Here is a 27900-nt window from a genome sequence, read left to right as displayed (position 1 = left end):
AAATAACAGCTAGAATTCAGATCCGATAACTGTGTTTTCATTAAGTCAAAAGATGGCAAAAGATCGTTTTTGCTACTCCTCCTACAGCAGCAGCAGAGGCTCACCTCCCCGACCGCACCGAAGTGGAAACACCACATTGTGATTCTGTGGGGACCTGGTGCATTTTGCCCAGTGACCCATCAAGAGGAACTTGAGCCAAGATCTTATCACTGATGGAGATGGAGACACCTTAGGGTTTTCCAGTATCGTTTTTCACGTTTTCTTCTTCGACATGGTTATTAACGCTACCAGATCTTTCAAATCCTGAGGTATTTTCTTGTGGCTCCAAGTAGCTGCTACGGGTTAGGTTCTTGAACTGAGGGTCCAGTTACAACATTCATATGCTTCCCAGCCCACTCTCTGACCTTCATTCCTTTTCAGTACTTTTTTAGACTTTTAATGTTTCCATCCACTAATCCCAGGAGACTCAATATTGTGAACACTCAGCCCAGTTATTTCTTTTCCAAAAGTTAAATAGAAATTAAACTTGATATGGATTGCATAACTTTTTTAAGTTAAAAATCCTTTACTCACAACCGAAGACAGTTAATCTTGACAGCATGTAAATGCTAAAAATTTAAGAACTTCCTTAGGTAGGCCAGAACCTTACCATTTCCTCCTGCACTTAGTGGTGTCAGCAATGATGCATCTGCAGGAGGGATCGTCAGTGTCCTTAAGAGTAATATCAATACTTGTCCACGGCCTTATTTCTTTTGAACTCTGCTCCATTTCTCTGAAGCACTGATCACAGGATCCAGCTTTGATTCCTCTCGTGTGGACTTGTGCCAGTTTGCCTGATTTCATTAAGTTTTTGGAAAGGGCTAAAACTATGGTATCGTTTCATTGCAATCCTCACATCAATCATAATTTGGGATGGTCTTGGTGAAAGATGAGGAATTCAGACTGGGAGGCTGGAGCAGGCTGGTCTAGTGGTGAGGGGCTGGGGTACGGGGAGTAATGATTGCATGTTCCAACTCCAGGCACCTCTACCTCAGGGTTTTTTAGTTGTGGCTTCACTCCAAAATGATTGCAGTTATAAGGCCCATACCCAGGTATATAGAAACCATGCAATTTTTTTTAAAAAATTTTAATGAAGTATAGTTGATTTACAATGTTAGTTTCAGGTGTACAGCACAGTGATTCAGTTATATATAGAGAGATATATATAGATTATATATATATGTTCTTTTCCCATACAGATTATTACAAAATATTGAGATATTGAGTATGGTTCTCTGTGCTATACAGTAGGCCCTTGTTGGTTATCTATTTTATATATAGTAGTGTGTATATGTTAATCCCAACCTCCTAATTTATGAAATCATGCCTTTTTTTTTTTTTTTTCGGGCCGGGGGCTGTGTTGGGTCTTCGTTGCAGTGCACGGGCTTCTCCTTGCGGTGGCTTCTCTTGTTGCGGAGCACGGGCTCTAGGCACACAGGCTTCAGTAGTTGTGACTCGCGGGCTCTAGAATGCAGGCTCAGTACTTGTGGCGCACGGGCTTAGTTGGTCCACGGCATGTGGGATCTTCCCAGACCAGGGATCAAACCAGTGTCCCCTGCACTGGCAGGCGGATTCTTAACCACTGTGCCACCAGGGAAGTCCATGCCAGTTTTAATTAAGCACTTATCCTCTCTCTCTCTCTTTTTTTTTTTGAATGGGAACCCCCTGATCTTCCAGGTTTACAGCCAGGAATGGTAAGGTATAGCCAAGGATAAGCAAGTTACTCCCTTACTGACTTGATAGGCCAGAGGACTTTTAGATGATGGCTGTTCATCACAGAAGCTAAATACCATAAATTCTAGCTTACTCCGTGTTTTTTCCCTTTACTACTCTTCACCCTTGACCAAATTTTCCATTGTATTGTTTTCCTGTTGCAATCCTCTTCCCTGGATTTATAACTTTTCATCTTAGGAAAGTGCCCCTCCCCCTCCTTACCCCCCATTATTAGCTAAACCACTTTGCTATGGCAACTTTATTTTGTCCAGTGGGCCTCAGTGTTTCTTTTCTATGAGTGTCCTTCGTTCTATTTAACTGCCTGTCCAGGGATCACTTTCCCTCTTAAGGTCCCTCTGGTGACCCTCTTGTCTCAGAGCCCATCTGGGCCTTTGGTGCCACTTGCCCATCAATCCACATTACCAGGGCCAGGTCTAAAAGGACATCAGCAAGTACTAGATCACCCCAGCTACCATTTCAGAGTTCTCAGATCATTGATTCCTCAACAAGTCTCACCGATACATTGAACATGCCATAGAACCTGTGTTTTCTCTTTCAGTGCATAGTAGAACACTACCTCTTACATATCAGTGATACACAGAGGACCTGGTTGGTCAGTAAGAGTTCATCCTTTCAGCCTTCAGATGACACACACATAGATAGGCTTACCACCTCTAACCCAAGTGGAACAGAAGGTTTTGCCCTCTGGTGCAGCATGTCACATCTCTAAGAACTCAGGTGTTTTCCCAATCAAAGAAAAGTAGACTTCAGGGAAGCTCCCTGGGGTTCCAGTGGTTAGGACTCAGCATTTGACTGCCATGGTCAGTCCCTGGTCGAGGAACTAAGATCCCGCAAGCCACATGGCACAGCCAAAAAAAAAAAAGAAAAGAAAATTAGACTTCAAGTAAAACGTTAATCTAGAATCTACAAATTAGGTGTTATGAATTTTATTCTGCAAATGAGTACTCCATGAATTACAATCTTTGAAGTAGATTCTAAGTAAAAAATACTATAAATTAACATCCTACCACTAAGCATCTTTTAAACTGAGAATGACTTTCCCCCAGCAGTCTCCCAAAACATTGAGAGTATGCCAAGTTAGTGCCCTTGACCTTTCGCTTTTGGAAAATGTGTTCTGTTGAACCAGTAATCTAGATTCAAACACCATCACCCGCCTCTGTCTTTTCAGTTGACACCTCCACTTTACTAGTTATAAAATGTTTTTGGTGTCTTTAGGGAAAGTTAAAGAATATCCACAATCAAATTCTTCATCTCTCTTGGTTTTCATTAAATCCTTTTGTCTGTGACATTGTCTTTTAAAACAGAGATCAACAAACATTTTCTGTAAAGGGCCAGAGAGTAAATATTTTAGGTGTTGCAGCCCAAACAGCCTCTGTCCTCACTACTCAACTCTGCTGTTACAGCACAAAAGCAATCACAGACAATATACAAATGAGTGTGTTCCAATAAAACTTTATTTATAAAACTAGACAGCTGGCCTGATGTATGCTGTATGGGCTATAGTTTTCCAACCTGTGATTTAGAAGAAAGGAGAGGTCCATGAAATTTCATGTTTGAGTAATAAGGCACACAGAACTGTCTCAGGACCACCTAACCTCTTTCCCATTGGGAACTGTTTTGGGTTTCCCAATGTCCCTAAGTACTGGTGTGAATGAAATGAAAAGGGCTGAGATGCTGTTCCCTGAGGCAGATAGCCAGCCCTATTCCTTTCCCCCATGGAAATCCCCATGGGCTGCAGGGAGGGGAAACAGCTGGTCTGGGAGCGCCCAGCCAGCCCCAGTTTATAGAAGGGATTCAAAGCCCTGCTTGAGGTCACTTTGCCTCAACTCTGAAATATAACAAGATATGAAATATAAATATTATTTGTACACTTGCCACGTCTAGTAGACGTTAAGTGCTTGAAATTAAATTTTCATAGAAAATTACATCATAATAGGTAGAATGGTTGTGGAGGTGGGGATAGAAGGTGGAGGAAGTAGAAATTGGAAGGTGAGATTGTAGTCAGAAAGGGACACCACACAAAGCTGGCAGACGTGTGGTACTGACAGAACTGTTTTCGGGTGTAAAGTGCATCCACATTGATGCTTCGTGTTATTTATGTGCAAGTACATGAAAAATTCAGGCTTTATTGGCTGGGTTTCTGTGGGAAAATAGCTGATGGACTGATGGTATCACTCTCCTTCGACACGCTAGAGAATTATTCAGACACTCATCAGCTGCCTGGGCCACATATTTATTTGAAAACGTGCCATCATGGGAAGCTTTCATTCACCAAGGTCACTGAGAGGGCAGCAGAGGGAGGCCTACTGAACTTCAAATGGTTCTTGCCGCTTGTGTCAGTAGCAAAGCAATGAAGGAAGGATCTGACTTGCCAAAAGAAGAAAAGTTCAGAGAAAACTGACTTTGTTTTGATTGAGAAAAGCAGATAGCTGAGCAGCAAGTATTCTCTTTTTTATTCCTGTTTTTCAGTTTATAAACATAAACAAAATGTGTATTACCTTATTCCTAGTCATTTCTACAATCTTCTCTATTTTTTTTCTATTAGTATAATTTTATTCTTGGACTACTTATCTTAAAATCAAACTCTGTCATTATATGTAATAATATGTTTCCAATAACCTTGCTCTTTAATTAGGTACACTGAGTGGTGTAATCTTTAAAACCTCCATCAAAGGGAACAGTGCATAGCTCCCACACAGGGCCAAGAAGGTCTTGCCTCAGTAGTAGGGGAAAAATTAATCCTAGACTAAACACAGTTCTGGTCCCACCCAACAAAGCTTTAAAAGAAAAAACCCCCAAAATCAAGTTGTTTCCAAGTAACTAAACTGTATCCCAGGCCAGAGTATAAAAATACTTACAAATACAAAAAATACAGTATGAAAAAAGATAAGATGTCTGACATCCAATTCAAAATTAGCAGGCATGTAAACAAGTAGGAAAATACAACCTATAATGAAAAAAATCAACCAAAATTAATGCTTAAATGACACACATAATAGAATTAGGAGACAGGGACATTAAAACAGTTATGACATTTTTTTTTTATGTTCATGAAACTAGAGGAAAGAAGAAATGATTAGTTAACTTGAAGACATAATGATAGAGACTATCCAAAATGAAGCAGGAAAAGGCTGAAAAAAAATGAAAAGAGCAATCAGTGAGCTAGAGTCCCATAGGAGAGAAAGGAGAGAACTGAAAATATTTTAAGATATAATGGCTAAATTTTTTTCTAATTTTATGGAAACTACAAACCCACAGATTCAAGAAGCTTCAGGGAATCCCAAGTACAAGAAATGTGAAGAAAATTAGAGCTAGTCACATCTTAATCAAATTGCTTAAAACCAGTGATAAAGAGAAAATGTTAAAGGACAAAAGACTTTATATACAGAGGAACAAAGATAAATTGACAGCTGATTTCTTGTCAGAAACAATGCAAACTGGAAGACAGTGGGGCAACATCTTTAAAGTACTGAAAGAAAATTCTCCACCTAGAATTCTCTACCCATTTAAAATGTCTTTCAAAAACTAAGCTGAAAAAAATAATTTTTCAGACAAGTAAAAGCTGAAAGAATTTATCATTAGCCAACCTGAAGTATAAGAAATGATAAAAGAAGTCCTTCTGCAGAATGAAAATTATACCAGGCAGAAACCTGGATCTACTCAAAGGAATGAAGAGGACCATAAAATAGTAACTACGTGGGTAAACACAAAGATTTTTGAAGTCTCTTTGAAAGATAAGTACTCTATAAAGCAAAAATAATAGAAATGTAATGTAGGGTTTCTACAATACATGGAAACAAAATAAATTACAGCAACAGCTCAAAGCCTAGGAGGAGAGAAATGGCCCTATATTTTTTTTTTAGATTCTTACACTGTATGTGGGGGAGTAAAATATCACTTGAAGGTAGACTGAAAAGTTAAATGTGTATCATAAGGCCTTCCCTGGTGGCACAGTGGTTAAGAATCTGCCTGCCAATGCAGGGGACATGGGTTTGAGCCCTGGTCTGGGAAGATCCCACATGCCACGGAGCAGCTAAGCCCGTGTGCCACAACTACCGAGCCTGTGTTCTAGAGCCCATGAGCCACAACTACTGAAGCCCACACACCTAGCGCCCACGCTCTGCAACCAGAGAAGCCACTGCAAGGAGAAGCCCGCACACAGCAACGAAGACCCAACGCAGCCAAAAATAAATAAATTTTTTTTAAAAAATGTGTATCATAAACACTAAGGAAACCAGTAAAATAACACCAAGAGTTATAGTTAATAAAACAACAAAGAAATAAAATGAAATCATTAAAAATGGTCTATCCAAAGAAAGCTGAAAAAGGAGAAAAAGAACAAAGAATAGATAGGACAGAGAGAAAAAGAATAGCAAGACAGTAGATTTAAACCCAGCCATATCAGTAATCACATTAAATGTAAATGGTCTAAATACCCAAATTAAAAGACAGAGATTGTCAGATTGGCTAAAAATGCAAGATGCAGCTATATGCTGCCAACAAGAAACCCACTTTAAATATAAAGACATTAGTAAGTTAAAGGAAACAGGCTGGGAAAATGCTAATAGCGATCAAAAGAAAGCTGGATTGGTGTCAGAATAGAACTAGAGCAAATAATATTAACAAAGATAAAGAGGGTTGTTTCATATTTGTAAAGGGGCCATTTCATCTACAGGACATAACAGTCCTAAGTGTTTATGCATCTAATAACAAACCTTCAACGTAGATGAAGGAAAACTACAAGGAAAAATAGACAAAGCCAGAAATACAGTAAGAGATTTTAAAACCCTTCTCAGAACAAATAAACAGAAAGTTAATAAGGATATTAGAAGACTTGAACAGCACTATAATCCAACTTGACCTAACTGGATTAAAAGAACACTCTACTTAACAATAGCAGAATACACATCCTTTTCAAATGCAAACAGAATATTTACCAAATAGACCATATTCTGGGCCACAAATTAATTTTCAGTAAATGTTGAAGGATTCAAGTCATACAAAATATCTTCTTTAACCAGAGTGGAATTAAATTAGAGATCAACACTGAAGGACATTTGGAAAAACCCCAAATATTTGGAAACTAAATAAGCCACAGAAAAGGAGAAAACATTTGCAGATCATCTATCTGATGAGGACTTGTATATGGGTAATAAATACATGAAAATGTGCTTATCATCATTAGTCATTAGGGAAATGTAAGTTAAAACCATAATGGGATACCACTGTATAGCTATTAGAATACCTAAAATTAAAAAGACTGACCATACCAGATGTTAGTGAGGATGTGAAAACAATTAAAGGCTAAACATGCACCTACCATATGACTAAGCCATTCCATTCCTAAGTGTTTACTCAAGAGAAATGAAATATATGTCCATATAAAGGTCTGTACATGAATGTTCACAGCAGCTTGTTTTGTAATAGCATAGAAGAAACTTTACACTTGAACACATGCAGCTTATCGTATGCCACGCTGCTAAATAATTCAGTTTTTAAAATTAAGTTGCTGAAAGTAGAAAAACAAGAGAAAAAAAATTTTAAAGAGAAAGTTAAGTCCATTAATTTTTTTTTAACTTTCTATGCTGCATAACAAATTACCAACAAATTTAGCAGCTTTAAAATAACACCAAACCCAGCTTAGCTAAGTTGCCTGCTTCAGGCTACAGTACTGCCATCAGCTAGGGCTGCGGTCTCATGTGAGGCTAGGGGTCCTCTTCCAAGCTCACAGGGTCGTTGGCAGATTTCAGTCCCTTGCAGTTGTAGGACTGAAGGCCCAGCCTTTTGCTGGCTGTCAGCTGGAGGCTACACTTAAGTCTCAGAGGCTACATGTGTTTTTTACCACCTGGCCTTCTTAGACCCTCTCATGGCATGGTAGTTTATCAAAAGCCAGCATGGGGGAGAGTTGAATCTGCTAAGACAGAAGGACCCCATCACTTTTGCCATATTCTCCTGGTTAGAAGTAAGTCACAGGTCTCACCTGCACTCAAGGAGGGGGAGTTACTGGGAGTCACCCTAGTGTATATGAACCGCAATATGGTACAGCACATGGAAACAGAGACAATAGAAAGGAGTCCCCGGGATCATGGCAAAGGGAGATGCCACCATCAGCTGTTTAGTAGGCCTACAGGAAGAAGGGCGCCTGCAGGATGGCCACAGGGATGACTAATCTCATGTGTGGGCATATGAAGGGATGACCAAGACTGTCAGAGTGCATTAGTGCATGAATGATAGGCCTATAGAAAGGTAAACTAATGAAGATACAAGACAGTTATTAACTCTAGGAGAAACAGGAGTTGTACAAGAATGAGAATGTAATCAGAATATGTATGATGGCCCTCCTGTGAATAATATTTACATTGTCCTAATAAATCCTGATCGGACCAAAAGTAATGATAGCTCTTTATTTGAGAGATGGAAAGTGGAGGTGGGGGAGCATGGGTAGTAGGATGTCAAAGAGCTAAATCCTCATCTTCTGTGTTAGAAAGCCAATAGGTAGCATCTGAAGTTGCAAATCAAGAAAGCAGGGATGATAAAAAGAAAGAGCTGAGAGGCCTTTCTCGCCTTCCGGGATGGCCCACACTCTGTCCTGTAGAGTGTGTTTCTCTCTAAATAAATCCACTTCTTACCTATCACTTTGTCTCTCACTGAATTCTTTCTGCGATGAGACATCAAGAACCTGAGCTTCATTAAGTCCTGAAACCAGGGACTGAAGACTCCCAGTTCTGCTTCATAAGTAAAGGTTAGCCGGAAGTGCTCAACCACCAGATCAACTGGAACCTAAGGAATGATGATGTTGACCTTCTCTGATTCTTGTGATGTCAATCAAGTTTGGACTCAGTCGATGTCCCAAGCCCCTTCATGAATATGCATGTACGCTTACCTTAAGACTTCCCCGGTTTTGCTGTTGGGGAGACAATGCTTTGGGAAAGATCCTCGGTGTTCTCCTTACTTGCTGCAAGTAATAAATCCTTTCTTCTCCCCCCAAAAAAAAAAGAAAGAGCTGAGAATTGCTAGTGGTTGCCTCTGAGGAGCTGGAATACAGCTGGGGTGGGGCAGCAGTGGACAGGGAACTGTCATTTTTTATAGTATGCCTTGAGGGCCAATGTGACCTTTTAAGCCACGTGTACATGATTTGCTTTGATAAAAATTAGATTTACAAAACAGAAATCCATCATGTTGCTCTCTTGATGTTTCTCCTTACTTTTAACACATGCTGTGTGTTTGTGAGAAACAGAAAGAGAGCAAGGTACATGATTTGTGAGTGACTTAAAGATACTTGGTCCACAGTTTTCTTTTTCTCCCACTGCATTAATCCAGAGGAAGCAGGTCTGGCAGCTGCAGCATCCCTGCCGTGTTGGGGAAGCCGGGTGAAGAAGGGGAAAAGGCGGGAGGGACGGCGGGGGGCTCACCTCCCAGGCGGGATCTGCACCCGCCAGATCCTTTCATTATCGGCTGCCCTTGCAATGAGAAAAAGTGTTGTGTTTAGAGAAGGCTTTGCAAGTAGCCCAGTTAGGACTCTTTCCGTCCAGGAATTGGAGAAAGGTAAAGCGGGGAAAACATGTTTTGTGGATATTCATGGAAGTATGTAGAGAGAAGGAAATACCCACATAAGTACATGTTCATTTGCTAGGCCTGCCATAGTAATGTACCGTGGACTGGATTGCTCAAACAGCAGGTTTATTTTCTCAAAGTTCTGGAGACCAGAAGACCAAGACCAAGGTGTCAGCAGGGTTGGTTTCTCCTGAGGCCTTTCTTCTGTGCCCGTGCATCTCTGGGCTGTTCCTCCTAGAGGGACACCAGCCCTACTGGATAAAGGTCCCACCCTTATGACCTCATGTTGGAGGTTGGGGCTTGAACATATAGATTTGGGAGGTGGGGGGGGGACACAGTTCAGTCCATAACATACTGTAAATCACTAATACACCCAATCTGAGGTCCTGAGCATTCAGCTGGGATCTGGTCTGAACCACCTAAAGGAAAAAAAGAAAAAAAAAGAGAGAGCGATGGCAGAACAATATAGTCCTCTAGTATTTAAAATAGTTAAATTAGGTGGCAGGGTGGCCATGAATTCTTTCCTAATTCAGTTTCCTGGTCAAGCCTTGGCCAGCCAAGTGTCCGGTTAGTAAACATGAGATGAGATAACGCCTCCCCTCCCCCTCCTCCAGGCTCCCCCAGACCACTCCTTTGCCTCTGTCCCAAGAGAGCCATAAAGGGGACATTAAAATAATGGATACAATTTCCCTCTGTCTTGTTATGTTTTCCTGCTGCAGCAGCTTATTATCTCTGGGGAGGAGCTTTGCCGGGGTTGGAGGAGGGGCGGGGGGGGGGGGGAAGAAAAGGGAAATGCTAAATTACATGGGCAGCTGTGTCTTCGATAACAGGCTCGGTGAAGAAAAGGACCAGCTCAGCTAAGTCAAGGCAGTTTCCGCGACACCGCCCCCCCGGCCCCGCCCTCCTCCTTCTCTTCCCTTCCCCTTCATCTTCTCTCTCCTTCCAGGAGTTACAGAATGATGACTTAATTGCTAATAGGACCTTGGGATAAAACACGCCCAGAGTATCACAGTTCATTTTCAGAAGATGAGCTTCTCAGAAACCAGCATTTGATTACTTAATATTGAGTTTCCAAACAATGAAACATTATAAAATTGGTTTGTTTTGCCAAAGCTGGGGGGGGTTCTCCTGGCCTGCCACCTGTCCATCGAAAGGCCGGAGAGGAGACACTGCAAAAGTTGCAGCCGAGAGGAGCAGTGTGTAAAGAATTGAATTTGTGCTTCTTCTCTTCACAGCATCTTCTTCGGCCTAAGCAGAAAGAGTAATCCTCTCCTCCTAAAGACTGAACTCAGTTTAAAATCATACTTGTTTTTAGCTCCTCATCACACTTCTGAAGGTTTCTCTCTTAAAATAACATTGGTCATCAGTCAGAGGCCCCCGATTACTCGATACTTAGGTCTTGGTTATTGGGTGTAGCGTCAGCTTTGATTGTCATTAGTAGGAACAACAGAAAGGGGCTCTTTTAAATTGTTTATAGAGCAGGAAACATTAGGGGGAAATCTCAAAACTAATGAACGTCTTTTTTCTTATAAAAGAAACATAATTATTCACAGTTCAGATTTGTTTTCAAGTCTCCTTTTTCTTTTTCTATCATAAGTAACAGCACTGTGCTTCATCTAGACAATTATAGTTGTACCTTCTATAATAGAATAGCAATTGTATCCATTGTGTATTACACACTAAACTAGGGTCCTTTCTTACTTTATCTCATTTTAATTTTGAAACAGAGCCTATAACATAGATCTGTGTGTATTCATAGTGTATTTCCAGGTAAAGAACCAAGACTCAATGATGTAACTTACCCAGGTACACAGGCAGTACAGGAATGGGGCCCTTCCCCTCACCCCTCAGAGTCACCTGGGTTACTGCTGCCCGTCAGACTTCGGTTACCTCTTCCAGCCTTTGTACTCGACGTTCCCATTCCTAATTGGTTCAGGGAAAGTCACACAACTGTCTTGAGGCCACGTCCACACCTCTCAGTGGGGCTGCGCAGACCTCTCCCGCCTCACCTGTCTCACACGGCTGTTGGCAGCCTCAGCTGTGGTCCTTATGGTGAAATGAGGAGAGATGGGGAAGAATCTCCCCAGCTCCCCAATGGATATGGAAGAGTGAGATGTGAACAGTGTAATACCTGTGTAGATATGACCTTTATCTATCATTTTGGCAATGGATAAGAACAAAGCATATGATGAATGAATAAGAACAAAGTAAGTGAGAGAGGAACCAATTGGTTGGTCAACAGTAGCAATGTTTAACAGTCACAAGGTATTATTTACTCACTGCTGACTACTGTGACTAAGATGTAATTTGGAAAGATACCACCCTGGGTGTAAGCTGTGTAACATTTTCTTGCATAAATATTAAAAGTTTAAAAGGAGTCAAGACTAAAATTGTAAAGTAAATGAATTTGCTTTACAAATTCATGTAAATTTATTTACACAAATATTGTAGCTGAAATCTCAGTAGTTTGATAGGACGTGTATTCCCATTGCAAAGGCAGCTCATAACATTTCTTTGTGCAGTTGAAGCACACATGTTGCCACCGAGGGGCAGCGACACTAAATGCCATGATGTAAGGGAGGCAGTAGGGATCAGTGGTTAGAGCTAGGACTTCGGGGTCACACTGTCTGCTTTTGAATTCCAGCTCAACCAGCTGTTAGCCGTGTGATTTGTGTTATTATGCTTTTCCTCGTCTTATTTTCCTAATCTGCAAATTGGGGATAATGAAACTGTAATAACATGCACCTTGTGGAATTGTTGGAATTAAATGAGATACAGAGCATGGAAAGCACTTAGCAGAGTCCCAGAGGTATAACCATTGGGCACCAAACTATTGTTTTGAAAATTGGTAAATAAAAGAAAGGAATCAGGGGGAAAAAAATGAGTCACTGAAGGGGACATTCTTTCTCGCACTGGATATCACAGGGTGTGGCTACAATGTGGCCTGGAGCTGCCCACGCAGAGCAGAAAGCCTGGGGATGAAGCCAACACCAAGAGGACAATAGAGAGAAGCCCTGGGGCTGCATTATGCCACCTCTGGTCTTCCAGGCACGGAAACAGGAAGGACAGTGTCTTACTGAGCAAGCCAGCATGGGGCTTTCCTGGCAAGCATAGTTGAAAGCTGACTAAGGATACCGTCCTTAAAATCAGAACAAAAAAAGAAAAATAAATTATTTGGTGGGGAAAAAGATGCACTCAAATGCAGAGTGGTCTTTGAACTGAAAGCTCTTAGTCCTTTGTAATATTTGAGATGCGTGAAAGGTGCCGAACTTCTTCGTTTCCTTTGTCAACATCCAGTAGGTCAGACGCCCTGCTCGCATTTATTTTTCTTTTCTTCTAAAGAACTCTCCCTAATCTCTCATCTTCCAAAAGGCAGGGCGCATTGACTTTACAGTTGATCCTTGAAGAACAGGGGTTGGAACAGGGTGGGTCCATTTCTATACAGATTTTTTTCAATCTAAATATGACAGTAGTATTTCAGTCTCAACAATCCACGGTCTGCACTGGTTGAATCTGTGGATAGGGAGGAACCTCAGCTACCAAGGGCCAACTATAAATTATCCTTGGATTTTCAACCCTGCTGGGTATCAGTGCCCCTAACCCCACGTGGTTCAAGGGTCAACTGTAGAATGTGTTGGCAACAACTCATCTTGGGTCTCCCCACTCCAGCCACATTCCTTTGTTTAGAAATTACCCCAGGTGCCTCTTTTAAGTTTTACTCTCCCTGAGAATCAGATTTCAGAATTGTACATGTGGAATTTTCCAATTTCTGTACGTAACTACATAAATACATGTTATATAGTCACATGGCTTATATAAGAATAGAAAATTTCTTGGGAGTTTGCACAAGACATTGTTTACAGGGGTCACCTCCAGGAAACAGTATTAGGAGAACAAGACTTGGCTTTTTACTTCTATTATTTATTACTTCTCAGTTGAAAGTATTTTCTTTTTGAAAGTGTTTTTTGTTGAAAGTAAGTTTTTTCTAACTAATGGAAAAGTTAGTTTGGAACAGCCTTCTTACCACTAAGACTTATAGTTTCCTTTACAAAAGAAGAGAGAAATAACTGTACTTGCTCAGTCTTTTATTCAACGCCATTGAAATAAATTGGAATAGTCGGAGCTCTGTAATACTGGCCCAAAATGTGAGCACGATAGAGTCATCTTTATAGTGATTGAACTTGACTTCCATCTTCGAAAATCAGACGTTAAGAATTTATTATGTTCATTCTTTTTATATGAAAAGCAAAGAATGAAAAAGATTTTTTTTTTTAACTAAAAAGTAAAAAGTGACTCGACCCAAATGATCTACTTAATGGTCTGTCCCTCTGGAAGCAGGGACCAGGTCCTGGTCACCTTGGTATCCCCATAGTGAGTGCTCAGCAAAGGATTGTGGGTTGAATGAAGCCTCACTGTCCTTTCGCACAGGAACAGGCACTCTGATAGGACACGCCCCAAGCACCCAGAGCATCCCTGGCAGTCACGGGCCGTGCAGGTGAATGTTACCTAACCCAGAAAGAAATCCCAGAGCCTCCATCACCGCTAAGTCAGGCAAGTGGAATCCCAGTGGTAGCAGCACTGTTTTCATTATCATGATTTTTTTTTAATTTATTTTTACATTTACTTTTGGCTGTGTTGGGTCTTCGTTTCTGTGCTAAGGCTTTCTCCAGTTGCGGCAAGCGGGGGCCACTCTTCATCGCGGTGCGCGGGCCTCTCACTACCGCGGCCTCTCTTGTTGCGGAGCACAGGCTCCAGACGCGCAGGCTCAGTAGTTGTGGCTCACGGACCTAGTTGCTCCGCGGCATGTGGGATCTTCCCAGACCAGGGATCGAACCCGTGTCCCCTGCATTAGCAGGAAGATTCTCAACCACTGCACCACCAGGGAAGCCCCCTCATTATCATGATTTTTAATACTTCTCTTCTTTCCTTTCACTTGATGTTTATACCGGCCATTTTTCCTCTTGCATCATCTTAGTTTAATTATCTAAATGACCATTAGATGTAAACAGTTCTGTCCCTCATGTCCAAAGAAGAGGGAGAAGGGAAGAAACAAAAAACCCAGTCCTCGAGAAGTTTTCTGTTTGTTTCCTAATTCTCTAATCATCCTCCATTTTACTCATCTGTTTAAAAAGATATTAAATGCAGGCCTAATATTGCCAGGCAGTGTACTTATAATTCAGAAAATACTTTTGCTCAGTAGTTTAAATGTTTGAGTTATTATTTCATCAAAAAGAATCTTTTTATTTAAATTACATCATCGTGTAGTTAACCATTGTAGTCCCTTTGGTGGTTCTTTTTTTTTTTTTTTGGCTGTGTTGGGTCTTAGTTGTGGCATGCAGGATCTTCGTTGAGGCATGCGGGATCTTTCGTTGCGGTGCGTGGGCTCTTCCTTGCAGCACTCAGGCTTCTCTCTAGTTGTGGTGTGTGGGTTTTCTCTCTCTAGTTGCAGCACGCAGGCTCCAGGGCTCGTGGGCTCTGTAGTTGTGGCACATGGGCTTAGTTGCCCCGCGGCGTATGGGATCTTAGTTCCCTGACCAGGGATCGAACCCACATCCCCTGCATAGGAAGGGGGATTCTTTACCACTGGACCACCAGGGAAGTCCCTTTTTGGTTGTTCTTAAATTTTTGGAACAAGATGATGGGTGTTTGGCCATATTGGTGGAGGAAAGAAATGTATAGAAGGGATTCCCTTTCAGATCATGAACTGAAGGAATAATGAGTTCAAATGCTTACTTCTTTTCTGAATTACAACAAATCTGAATGATTTATCCAGTAGGAAAAAGCAGTAGATTTAAGAAGAAGTCAGAAAAGAAATTATTTCACAAACACAACAAAATTAACTACAACGATATTTTGGTTAAGTGGTAAGTATGATACTATCACTTTATGAAACAGATTTTTAGGTAATTTTTCTACTCATTCTAAGAGTGTTTTACTCTTACTTCTGAATAACAAGTTTTAGGTGTATGAATATTTTCTCTTTGCTGGTGTTAATGAATGTTTATAAAGGCTATTCCTATAACTCGTCATTTCTCCAAAATAAGCTTAACCCGAAATCAAAGATTTGGAAGATTCATTGTAGTTAAAATTAGGGGTATGAAGGGCAAAAGCCCATGCTTTTCAGCCTTTGTAAAAGAATCCATGAATGCAGCATGACAAGTAAGTACAATTTAGTGGCCCCTCATTATTTTAAGCAGGAGGCCTTCTTCAAGGCACACAAATAAGTCAACATAGATCACCACTGACCCCAGGCGTGGGTCCAGAGGTCAACTCCCAAGGGCTGTCCGAATTCTTCTTTCCTGTAGTGCCCTGCTGACTCTTGTCTGGGGGCTCCAATCCTTTGGTAGCAGAGTGTTTTTTATTGGGAGAGAATCTGATGCGAATGTGTAAGGTCTTGTTAACATAATTCCATACTGTGTCTGCTCAGCAGGACTTTTATGTTAAACATAGATGTTCTGGAGGCGGCTTTGTCTCCAGGGCTGGGAGTCCCCCAGCTCTGCACACTCCACATGCTTCCTGGTCTGTTGTTGCTCATCCCGAATAAGTAGGGATCCTTGATTCTTGAAAGTGATGATTGCATCATTGGAAAGGAACATGGGAGTCTTCTGATTGATCTCATTTTTCTCCCATTTGAGAGAAGTAAGTTGAAAATAGAAGAAAGACATTTCATACTTCCTGGCATTTAATATTTTGGCTACTTTGAAAAGCTCCCAGTTTCGTGACAGTATCAGAATGACCCAAAGATGCACGTGCTGAGTCACTGCAGCCAGTGGTTCAGCTCCAGGAAGCGTGCGAATCACACTGCCTTTGTCGGTCTTGGTCTTGCACCAGCTAAAAGTGAATGGTGGAAAGCTGAATTTTCATGTCTGTTAAAAAAGCTTGTAAACAAGCAGGCAGTGCAACTGTGTTATCCACAATAGTAGCTTCCATTATAACTTTGCTCAGATGAACCCAAATGCACTGCCTGCAGGGTTCTTCCTGGGTTTTCTCACCTCGTGTGGATTTAGATATGATCTGCCTCGTACTGAATTGTGCCCTGGAGTGGACAGTGTTGCAGCCTCAGGAGCGGCAGCAGTCAAGTCTGGGTAGCATCTTCACCCGGATACCTTCGACCGAGAGAGTTATTTTACATTAGAGACGGAGCAGCTTCACTGTGGCTGAATGCGGTCACTCGTTTCTTAAACTATAAAACGCTGGTTCCTTTTTCCAAATCCATATCCCCGCACAGATTATAAAGGCGTCTTAAAACGCTGATGTCAGAATGCAGTTAGGTAGGAAAATTGTTGTAGAGTAACTGGTATGAGTTTGTAGCCCAGGAAACTGGAAAAAATATGAACAGTTCCCACCAATGTCCTTTGTGTTTGATGTTTCAGTGCTAAAACATTAAGCGTGGGTTTCTTTCTGGGGTCTCCTAGGAGCAGCGACTGTAGTAACCAGAGAAAAATGTTACCCCCCCCCCCCCCTGCTAGGAACAGAAACCTCAGGAGGATAAGTAGCCATCCACATACCTAAAGTTTTAAAGTACGGGAAATCCCCACCTACCAGCAGGTTGTGTGCCAGAACTTTATTTATAGTTCATTGCTCGAAACGCAGAGCACATTTTCCTGAAGACATGCTATCAGTGGCGCCTGTATTCCAGGCAGGCCTCAGAAGCCTTTTTAGCCCATAATACACCAAAGTGCAGTCCTGTGCCATTAGCAAGACAGGAGCTGGACACCGTATAGCACAGTGTTCTATGTGTCTGGCCACGTGGACCCACCTCACTCACACTCTCATCGTCCAGGTGGTTATGAGGCCGCAGGTGCACAGGTTTCCTCCTCGACCTGGAGCTCGGGCCAGGAAGAAGTAGCAGCGCTTGGTCAGGGGTGAAAGGGCTTTCCTCTCCCCTTCCTCCTCAGCACCTCACCCCCTTCCCCAGGAGCTCCCTTTCCCAGGGCTAGAGGGAGTGGGGGGAGGCATCCTAGGCCGTATTGACTAAGCCAGGGCTTCTCAGATGGAAGCGTGCACACAGATCTCCTGGGGATGTGCTGAAATTGCAGATTCTGATTCAGTGGGCCACAGGTGGGCCCTGAGGTCCTGAACTTCCCACAAGCTCCTGGGTTATACCGACGCTCCTGGTCCACAGACCCCAGTTTGAGTAGCGAGAGTCTGTCAGCATCATAGGGGGGAAGGGTGGGTGTCAGAGAAATCCTGTCCCTACAAAAAAGGACCTTGAGAGTGAGAGAACGGAGATCTATGACAGAGGCCTTATCTGGCTTCCTTCGGTGTAGAGAACTTTCAGCCTGGTAAGAAGAAGTGGGAATACTAAAACTGATAAGGGGCAGCTCATCCACAGTCCTCACACTCCGGGTCCTAGACCCGTGTGTAGTGTGTGAGCATCGCCAGAGGAAACCGGCCAGCTTCCCCAGCTCACCGGGGGTCTCTGGTGCAGGTGGACAAAGAGTGCTTTTTGCAAAACCGATCTAGACACAGTGCAGCAAAGCAGTGAGAAGCACAGGCCTGGTTTTAATTCTGTCCCCACCACTGACTAGCTGTGTATCCTTGAGCCCATGCCTTTGTGCCTAAATGTCCTCTGTCCTCATCAGTAAAGTGAGGCTAAAATTAGTGCCTACCTCTAAGGGTGATGGGGAACTTAAGTTATTATCTATGTAAAATTCTGAGTATAGAGTGCCCCAATGGTGGTGGAGGCAGCAGTGGTGGTGGTGGTTATATGAGTAATTTGAGATTACAAACATGGAGTCCAATTTCCCATTTTGCTGTTTATTACCTGTGTGGCCTTGGGCAAATGACTTAACACCTCTAAACCTCCATTTCCTTCCTTGTAACATGGAAACGATAAAAGTACCTACTTCATTGAGTTTGGGGGACGATGAAAAAAAAAAAGCACTTACACAGTGCCTAGCACATAGTAAGTTCTCAATAAACAACAGTTACTGCTAGTAAAGTAGGCCAGCTATCTGGAGAACAGGAGTTTTCAAACTGTGCTCCAAGAGTTGAAGGTTTTACCAAAATGTGTCTTGGGGGTTATTCATTAATTCATTCCTTCCACACCCACTGTCCCCTTCAGCCAGAGGGGCTTATCTTTGTTGGGCTTCAGCATTAAGATTTGACTTAGAAAAAGAGTTTGAAAATCACTGTTTTGGAGCCATGGTATGCTGTGGGACCATGGAGGGATTTCATTTCCTTAAACAAAGATGGAAATAGCAGATGGTGAGTTTAAAAAGATACATGTATATATAACCCAAAGTTACATGAGGCTGAATTGAATCATATAGTTAATTTATGTCGTTAGATGTGCAGTGTCCGGAGTGGTCGCTCTGCAGCACTGGCTAATATATAATCTTTGGTTCCCTCCCCTAGATGAGCACCATGCCAGGACTGCCGACTCGGCCCTGCTTCTACGACATAGATCTTGATACGGAAACGGAGCAAGTTACAGGCTTGTTCTAAGTGAACAAGATTTTCACAGGACTCAATTCAGGTAGGCTATTGTGCTTTTTACTTTTTCTTTCTTTCTTTCTTCCCTAGTTCAAATCTCTTTTAGTTTTATTTTGTTTGGTTTTTCTGATATTTATTACAGAAATGGTCTGATAAGTAATTTCCTGTTACTGTGGTTGGTTACTGTGAATTCCTACCAGGTTACAGCCATGCCCTGGGTCACTCCTGGGTGTGGATAGGCAGTGAGATGGTCAGGTCCTTGGTGCGCCTGGACCCGACTCCAGTGAAAGTCAGTCACGCCGTCTCTGAATATAGATTCGTTTTAAGGCATCTCTTGCTATAACAAAGGAGCCCTGTAAATTCATTATTCTTTCTCGAGAATTAAAACTAACATCTGCTGTCATTAACTATACCAGCTATACCTTCGTCCCACATATCTCTTGGTACAGAGTTAGAATCATGTGATAGAGGACTCCCAGCATGCTCGTTTCCTGGGGCTGCCATAACAGTGTCACAACTGGGCAGCTTAAACAACAGACATTTGTTCTCCCACAGTTCTGGAGGCCAAAAGTCCAAAGTCAAGGTGTCATCCGGGCTATGCACTCTCTGAGATTCTGGCAGAATCCTTCCTGGCCTCTTCCTAACTCCTGGTAGTGCCCATTGATCCTTGACATTCCTCTGTCTCCCTGTGCGTCTCTGTCTTCCTTAAAGGACACCAGTCTCATTGAATTGCGGCCCACCTTATTGACCTCTTCTTATCTTGATTATATCTGCAAAGACCCTATTTCCAGTTAAGGTCACTCTCAGAGGTACTAGGGGTCAGGACTTCAACATACCTTTTGGGGACACAATCTAACCCATAGCATGTCGCACAACAGGGGGATTGGGCTCCCATACCACCGGTAAGATTCGTAGAGATGGGACAGATCGTCTAACTCCAAGGGCCCTGTGAGTCACAGGAAGGACAGGGCAGCAGAAATTAAAGCCCTTGATGATTCAGCGTCTGCGCAGTGTAAGAGGGTTGGGCTTGCCTTGGCGCTGGCTTAGGCGGCCCACAGCAGGGGGCCTTTGGTCTCATTCATGTCTGTGCCTCGGTCCTGCAGCCGCAGGCACACCTGCTGGCTTCTGTCCTAGCTTCCCATCACGAAGAAGAAGGACACCCCACCCCCCCCGCAAATCCTCCTCCCTGGGAAACTCCCAATCAGAAGTCTCAGAGACTTGGAGCTGCTTTTCCCCATCCCATATATCAGACAAGCCCTCACCATATTCTCAAGACGCATTCCTTCCCCATAAACACCCCCATTCCTTCTTCCTACTCCCTCCTGCTCCTGTTCCTTAGCCCAGCACCCATCCCTCTTCCCAGTATATTCTGGGCCTTCCAGATGAGCTTGCTTGACCTAAAGACCCTTCTTTCCAATCGTCTCTGAGTTATGCCCTAAGCCAAGCACACAGGACTCTCACATTTGTTTGTTTGACTATCAGTAGTGAACATGGGGAGATTTTTTTTTTTTTTTTTTTGCAAGTCTTTGTTACTAAAACCCTGAAGACTTAGGCTATGATGAGAAAGGTAAGAGACACATTAATACAAGTTGTGGGATTGTTCAGTTTGGGTTGTGTGTGTGGTGTTTGGTGTTGTTTGTATGTGTTTTTTGCTGAGGAGTGGGAGCTGTATTTAGTTTTAACCACAATCACATTTCAAATCTTTGTCATTTCTGAAAAAGAAAACTCCAGAAAATGAACTAACGGAGACTAATTTAACAGAGAAGCCCATAAACTTGAGCTTTGATAACAGAGTTATTTTGGTCTTTTGATATGACTGTGCATGTGTATGTGTGTGTGAATGTCTTGGGTTTCCCAGCCAGGCCTTGGGAAAATCACAATATCATTCCTCTTAAACTTTGAGTTGACCCCTGTCCAGACTAATTTCCCTTGTCATGTCAACCCATTATGCTACATTTCTGCCACTTGTCATTTTTCTCCAGAACAAGTGTGTGTAATTCTTTCATCTCTCTCAGATAGATGAGTATTTTTCCAGCCTTTTGGTCCATTTTTATTTGCTCTCCAAATAGGTCATATAAATGCATTTATGCCTTAATTCTTGCAGTTGGGACTCAGGTAATGCCAGGTGGCGTGTCCTTAGCTTTACCAGTACCTACCTCTAAAACCTTGTGTTCAAGTTCGCTGACAACTATCCCTCTGGACTTTGTTCAAAGACTGCGCAGGGGGACTTCCCTGGCGGTCCAGTGGTTGAGACTGCACACTTCCACTGCAAGGGGTGCAGGTCGGATCCCTGGTCGGGGAATTGAGGTCCCCCATGTTGCGGGGTGCGGCCAAAAAAAAAGAGAGAATTAAAAACAAAAAACAAAGACTGAGCAGGGGTTGGGGGTCAGGACACTTGCCTTTGGGGATTCCCTCCAATGGGCCAGGCCCAGTGCCAAGCACGTCTCGTGGGCAGTCACTGCACCCCTCACAGGCAAGTGTCGTCCTGTCCCCTGTGGTCACAAGAGGGGGTAGCTGAGGGATGGCCCTGATCCACCAGATAGCAGAGGAGTAATACTGCCTTTCCACTACTCAGCCCTGCCTCTCGTTCCATAGCTGTAGCAGGAAATGCTTTGCCATCCCCGGTCACATGTCATGCTGGCCTCAAATTTCAGAACTGCGGAAACTCTGGCCCAGAGACATCAACAACTTGCCTAAGTTGCACAGCTGATAAGTACAAAAGCCAAGACTCAACCCAGATCTGCTTACTCTCGGTCTCACCCCATCCTTTCTGCCCCAAACCAAAAGATTTTCACGGGGTAAATGAACTTTGGCCCATTCTGGAAGATGATAACCAGCTCTTCGAACAGACCCATAATTTGGGGACAACCAGGTGATGTTTTCATAACAAAAGATAATTGAGGGCTTCCCTGGTGGCGCAGTGGTTGAGAATCCGCCTGCCAATGCAGGGGACACGGGTTCGAGCCCTGGTCTGGGAGGATCCCACGTGCCGCGGAGCAACTAGGCCCGTGAGCCACAACTGCTGAGCCTGCGCGTCTGGAGCCCGTGCTCTGCAACAGTGAGAGGCCCACGCACCGCGATCCGCAGCTGGAGAAAGGCCTCGCACAGAAACAAAGACCCAACACAGCCAAAAATAAATAAATAAATTTATTTTTTTTAAAAAAAGATAATTGAGTATTAAAAGCTATGACTTTGTCAAAATTCTTTTCAGTCAAACTATACTAGAGCTATCTCTTACTTAAGTCTCTCATTGAATGTCATTTTCCCACTCAGTTATCCAAGGTTCTTTCTTCCGTGTGAATTGCCAAACCTTGTTCTAGGCTTGGTAGGCAGTGTCTCAAAACCCATCCCTTGACCCTGCTTGAATAATCGCAAACCATCCGGTGCTGTAAGAGAAGACCACTGTGCAAAGCACACGTTCCCTCTCGGGTGTCCTTCAGAATAACGATCCCGCAGACGTTCTTCCTGCTTCCTGTCCGCTCTCGCACACGGCAGGCAGGGACCTCTCCTACTAGCAGTCACAGGTCTGTGGCTATTAAAAACGCATGAAATACAAATGTTAGAGCTTGGATGATACTCGGACAGATTTGAGCCTCAGGAGAGGAAATGTCCGGTGGGCTGCTTTGCTCACATCGTGGTCAGACTCCAGCTCTTTCTCTGGACTCAGCTGCAGGGCATCACTCTCCTTACTCCTCGCGGAACGTGTTGCAGACGTGACGTGTCCCACGTGGAAGAAGCCCCTCGGTTGAGGACAGCTGTCTTTCCTTCCGCTTCCTCACCTTCCCTGCTTATCTCACCCTCTAGGAAACGGTGTGAGACAATATGAGCCGGAGGTGCCAGGAAATCACCAGAATTTGAGCTCTTGCTTCTTCTTTCCAAAGCTTCCCTGTCGTGCTTTCACTATTGTTAGACTAAGGGCATGATTCATTCTTCTGGATGTTACCAAATAGAACTAATTAAAATGAGTCATTTGTCCCAGTGAAACTGATCCTGTGACATGACTGGTCAGTCTTTTGTTTGAAGATGATTGGATTTGGAGGTTTGATTCCCCCCCCCCCTGGGTTTCTCATTTTGAAGCTTTATCATATTTCTGGGCCTTGGCAGGATTCAAATGAACTCAAGAAAGCCTGGCAGATTTCCTGAAGGATTCAAACACTCCCTTACTTTATTCTGATGTGCAAAGTTATGGTTAGTACGGAATCAAATTGACTCTGGCCCTGCTATAATTGTTTATCTTGAATTGCACACGCAAAAAGGAGTATAATACCAGCTCATTTCTTCCCTAAACGTTCTTTTGAGCCGAAATTTTCAGTGATATTTAATAATTATAAATTAATCTTCAGACGCTGCTTGTGGACAGAGCCTCTTATCCCCAGGTTGTAAACCACAGAGTTTCAGGGTTTCCTGGGGGAGCTCCAGGGCTCTCTGATTTTAATTTTGAAACTCTGTCTTTTCAAGAAGCAGCTCAGAAATTGTTCATCACCGTTGTGCTTCAAGAAAAAGTCCTCAGTTCCTCACCCCAAGCTATCCTTGGGACAGAGGGAGGCCCCCTTTTCCCACTCCCAGGCAGGAGCCAAAATAGGCTGGAAGCCCAAGCTACTTAAATAAACAATTGTGATAATTAAATCTAAAATGGAATCTTTAACATCTCTAAAAGACGGTGATAATTAAATCTCCCTTATCTAACTAAAATGGAATGTTTTGAGGCTTAACGGTTGTGAAATTCTTAATTAATTCCCTTTTAAAAGAAACTTCCCAGGAGGCAGTGGCTCTAATCATCTTACACTTTTTTTTTTTAATAAACCAAGAAAAATAATATTTCATCAAATGCTGGAAAAATATGATTTTTCTAATAACTCTAAATTTATACATGGTTAATATAATATATAAGAAATTATAGGGCTTCCCTGGTGGCGCAGTGGTTGAGAATCTGCCTGCCAATGCAGGGGACACGGGTTCGAGCCCTGGTCTGGGAAGATCCCACATGCCGCAGAGCGGCTAGGCCCGTGAGCCACGACTACTGAGCCTGCGCGTCTGGAGCCTGTGCTCCGCGATGGGAGAGGCGGCGACAGTGAGAGGCCTGCGCACCGCAATGAAGAGTGGCCCCCACTCGCCGGAACTGGAGAAAGCCCTCGCACAGAAACGAAGACCCAACACACCCAATAAATAAATAAATAAATAAATTTATAATTAAAAAAAAAAAAGAAAAGAAAAGGAAGTTAAACACATACAGATTGGGAAGGAAAAAATATAGCTGTCTTTGTTTGCAGATGATATGGTTGTCTATATAGACAATTCTAAAGAATCAAAAAACAAAAACAACAACAACAACAAAAAAAAGAACAAATAAAAAAAAAGAAAAATTATAGGTCAATGAGGAAAGCTTGGATGAGCTTTTGGAAAAGCTTGGAAAGCTTGGAGAAAAGCTTCAGTTATGTCATTAGTTATAATCTACCAGTTGGTTTGAAAAAATTAGAACTTGTAAGGTAGGGTGAAAGTTTTAACCCAATGCTATGAACTTGAAATTTTCTCCATTTTGCAGAAGCCATTTTTTATCAGACATTCAAGCGGGTTAATAAGCATCCAGTGACTATCATGAAGTTTCACTAATAAGAGAAATAAATAGACTTACTTCTCCTCAATTCAAAAGCAAATCTCAAAAAAAAACATTCATGATATAAATGATTCCAAATTATTCACTTTTCAGGTTTTAAAAAAATTGTCAAAATATGTCGCCATCAACTTTACAAATACTACTGAGGTTGACTTCGTTTTTACTTTAAATTCACTTTCAGGGGCTTCCCTGGTGGCACAGTGGTTAAGAATCCACCTGCCAATGCAGGGGACATGGGTTCGAGCCCTGGTCCGGGACGATCCCACATGCTGCAGAGTAACGAAGCCCGCGAGCCACAACTACTGAGCCCACATGCCACAACTACTGAAGCCCACACGCCTAGAGCCCATGATCTGCAACAAGAGAAGCCACCGCAATGAAAAGCCCGCGCACTGCAACGAAGAGAGTAGCACCTGCTCACCGCAACTAGAGAAAGCCCACGCACAGCAATGAAGACCCAACGCAGCCAAAAATAAATAAATAAAATAAATAAATTTATAATAAATAATAAAGTCACTTTGGTAGCGTATTTAACTTTAACCTCTGTTATTCAACAGTGGGAACCAAAACAAGATGGTTGTCAGCAAAGAGAAGCCAAGAACCAAGTGTCATTACCAATAATTAACATAAGGGTAAATACAATGAAATTGTCTTAGTTTAATAAATAGGAGAGAACTCCCCTTATGGGGGGGGGGAATGTGTGTGTGTTTTATCCCCATGGCTGCTATAACAAATCACTTGGTGGTTTAAAATACCAGAAATTGATTCTTTCACAGTTTTAGAGGCTAGAAGTCTGAAACCAGTATTAGCAGGCTGAAATCAAGGTGCCAACAGGCCACACTCCGTCCAGAAGCTCCAGGGGAGAATCCTTTCCTTGCCTTCTCCAGATTCTAGCGGCTGCCAGCAGCCCTTGACTTGTGGCCACGTCACTCCAGTCTCTGCCTCTGGTCATTCACGTTGCCTGGGCACTTCGTAATTTCTTATTATTCACATACCATGATTGGATGTCTTACATATTCTGTCTTCCAAAAGATTTAACACTAAATCAAATTTTTTTTAACATCTTTATTGGAGTATAATTGCTCTACAATGGTGTGTTAGTTTCTGCTTTATAACAAAGTGAATCAGTTATACATAAACATATATCCCCATATCTCCTCCCTCTTGCATCTCCCTCACACCCTCCCTATCCCACCCCTCTAGGTGGTCACAAAGCACTGAGAACACTAAATCAAATTTAAAAATTTTTTGCCCCACTGAATACACAATAAACAACTGATTCATTTGCACCTTCGCTATTGTGTTTCTGATTTTTTTTTTAATTTATATTCAGACTTTCTACACCTTTACCAACCCTTTGAGTTTTCTGAAAATGTGGAACTGCAGACTCTAAGCCTCTTTAACTATAAAACTGTTGATACCGAGGTCACGTGGTCAATCCACGGGTCTCCCACCGAGCCCACCCTCGTCTCTCCCGCCACCCACCTCCCCTCCCCAGTAGTCACTGTGCCTCGTATCTAGAGTCACCAGAGCCACCGACGGGAGGCTGGCATGTCACTGAGAGGAGGGGCAAGGTCTGCACCAGGCAAACCTCCCTTCCTAACATCAAAAATATTTTCTTTTTGTTAATGTTTACTATGCTTGCGATGCTTCTGTTTTCTGTTTACTTCCCTGATTTGAACCAGACATCGGGGAGTATTTGAAACTCCTAGTCCCCTGCCTTCATCACCGTCTTCTGTTCTGAAGCTAATAAAGCATCCCTTCTGGCTCCAGACCCTGCCCTCATCCGTGGGAGGCTGGCTCGCTGTATTCCAGCCGAGTTTGAACTCTTGGCCGAGTGGATAAATTCCTCCTTGTATAAATTCAGATCAAAGGCCAAGTGCTTGTATTTTACATTTCTCCTGATGAACACTTTTTTTTTTTTTTTTTGGTACTTAGGTGTTTTGTTTGCTTTTTTCTTTTTAAAATGTAGTTTGATCACTTCTTTTTCTAAAAGATTGGAGAATTCACAGTGACAGAGAGTGCTAGTATCCTTTGCGGGAAAACAACGAAGCTTTAACAATAATAAGAAATTCCAGATTCACTCACTTCCATTCTTGTCCTAAATGCATTTTTCAGACCTTGCTGTCTGTGCCTGCTGTAAAAGAGAAACTGAAATCCAAGGCAACAGGATTGCTAATCTAAAATCCTGGATGTTCTCACTTGACAGGATCCTGGAAACGTGTAGATTCCAAATTTAGAAGTCATGGAATTTCAGCCACGGTCCCCAAGCAAAATCTTTTAGGAAATCAGAACTGCTGCCTGCCGTGTCCATGCTGGCTCGGTCCCGAGTGGTGCAGAATCGGATTCTCCACTGCTCATAAGTAAAAAGATTCCAAGCAATGATCCCAGCCTTGCCTTGTGAATAGACTCACTGGTCTGCTCTTATATTTTCTTGTGGTCTCCAACTTCAGAGCTATAATATATGAACAGTTTGACACCAGAGGAAAAAAGCTGTTCTTAAACCACCGAAATATTTTTTTTTTTCCTGTTTTTCAGGCTCCACAAACACAAACTACTCCTTGCCTTTTTGCTGCAGTTGGAGAAGAAAGTGAATTTGAAATATGCTCTTACGCAATGCTGGGGAAATGGTGAAATAGGCCAAAGATTTATTCTTCGTTCAAGATGAATTCTGTTTGTAACAGAGTGTAGTGTTCAGGAAAAGGACCTCCACCAAGTCTGAAAGAAACTAATTTATTTTCTGTTTCTGCAGAGTTTACATTATTTCCCACTGCTTACACTTTAGAATGTTTATTTTATGGGGACTGGGGGATTAAAAGAGTGTGAACTAAAAGGTAACGTTTTCCACCATGGAGTTTTCTATTTTGTCTTTGAACTGAAAATAAACATGTATGTAGAAAACCAACCAGCAAGCTTTCAGTGCCAGATAAGACTCGCTGACTGCTCTCTAGAGGTAGCTTTTCATGGTGGGGTTATTACCTGACACTGGTTTCCTGGAAAATTGTGAATGCAACGAGAGCTTTATAAACATAACAAGGAAAAAATAACAGACAGAGAAATATCAGGTCAGTTGTGAAATCTTCTGACTGCTGGAAAGTGGTAATATCCTTTGGAACAAAATACATTTTATATCCAGAACTACTTTTCAGTGCCAGTGAAGTTTACATCACTTACCTAGAAACTGATGGGATTATGCTAGTTTCTTCCACCGATGAATGAATCTCAATGGCCAATTAAACTCTCGCAGGCCCATAGGGCAAGAGAAGTGACTCTTAAAGGTCGGGTGTTTGGCAAATGTTTTTTCATTTTTCCAGCCCTTAAATTGTTCCTGACCCTCTCTTGTTTCCATTTTTTCCCTACAATAATATAAAATTACATAAAAGTTAAGACAAAACCAAGGATTCAGGAACAAACAAGCAGTGCTTGTCCTCTAAGCAGTATAAGTAAGATAGTCACCATAAATATCTTAAATGTCCCCCAGGCACATCCTGCAAAAGTCCTTGCCATCAGATCCTGCATGT

General features: G+C 42.5%; 1 protein-coding gene across 1 annotated transcript in view; it reads left to right on the top strand.

Annotated features, from left to right (window-relative positions):
- MTHFD1L (methylenetetrahydrofolate dehydrogenase (NADP+ dependent) 1 like) overlaps positions 1 to 27124 on the top strand; it is a 202743-nt gene extending 175619 nt beyond the window's left edge. The window contains exons 27-28 of the mRNA XM_057527877.1: positions 18688 to 18808; positions 26918 to 27124. Coding sequence (XP_057383860.1) covers positions 18688 to 18777 — 90 coding nt within the window. The 3' untranslated portion in view covers positions 18778 to 18808; positions 26918 to 27124. The remainder of the gene's footprint in view (positions 1 to 18687; positions 18809 to 26917) is intronic.
- Positions 27125 to 27900: the final 776 nt, after the last annotated feature.

This window comes from Balaenoptera acutorostrata, chromosome 14 (assembly GCF_949987535.1).
Source record: "Balaenoptera acutorostrata chromosome 14, mBalAcu1.1, whole genome shotgun sequence".
NCBI classification, from domain to species: domain Eukaryota; kingdom Metazoa; phylum Chordata; class Mammalia; order Artiodactyla; family Balaenopteridae; genus Balaenoptera; species Balaenoptera acutorostrata.
Note: the sequence above shows the minus strand (reverse complement) of the source record. Positions and strands in the feature narration are given on the sequence as shown.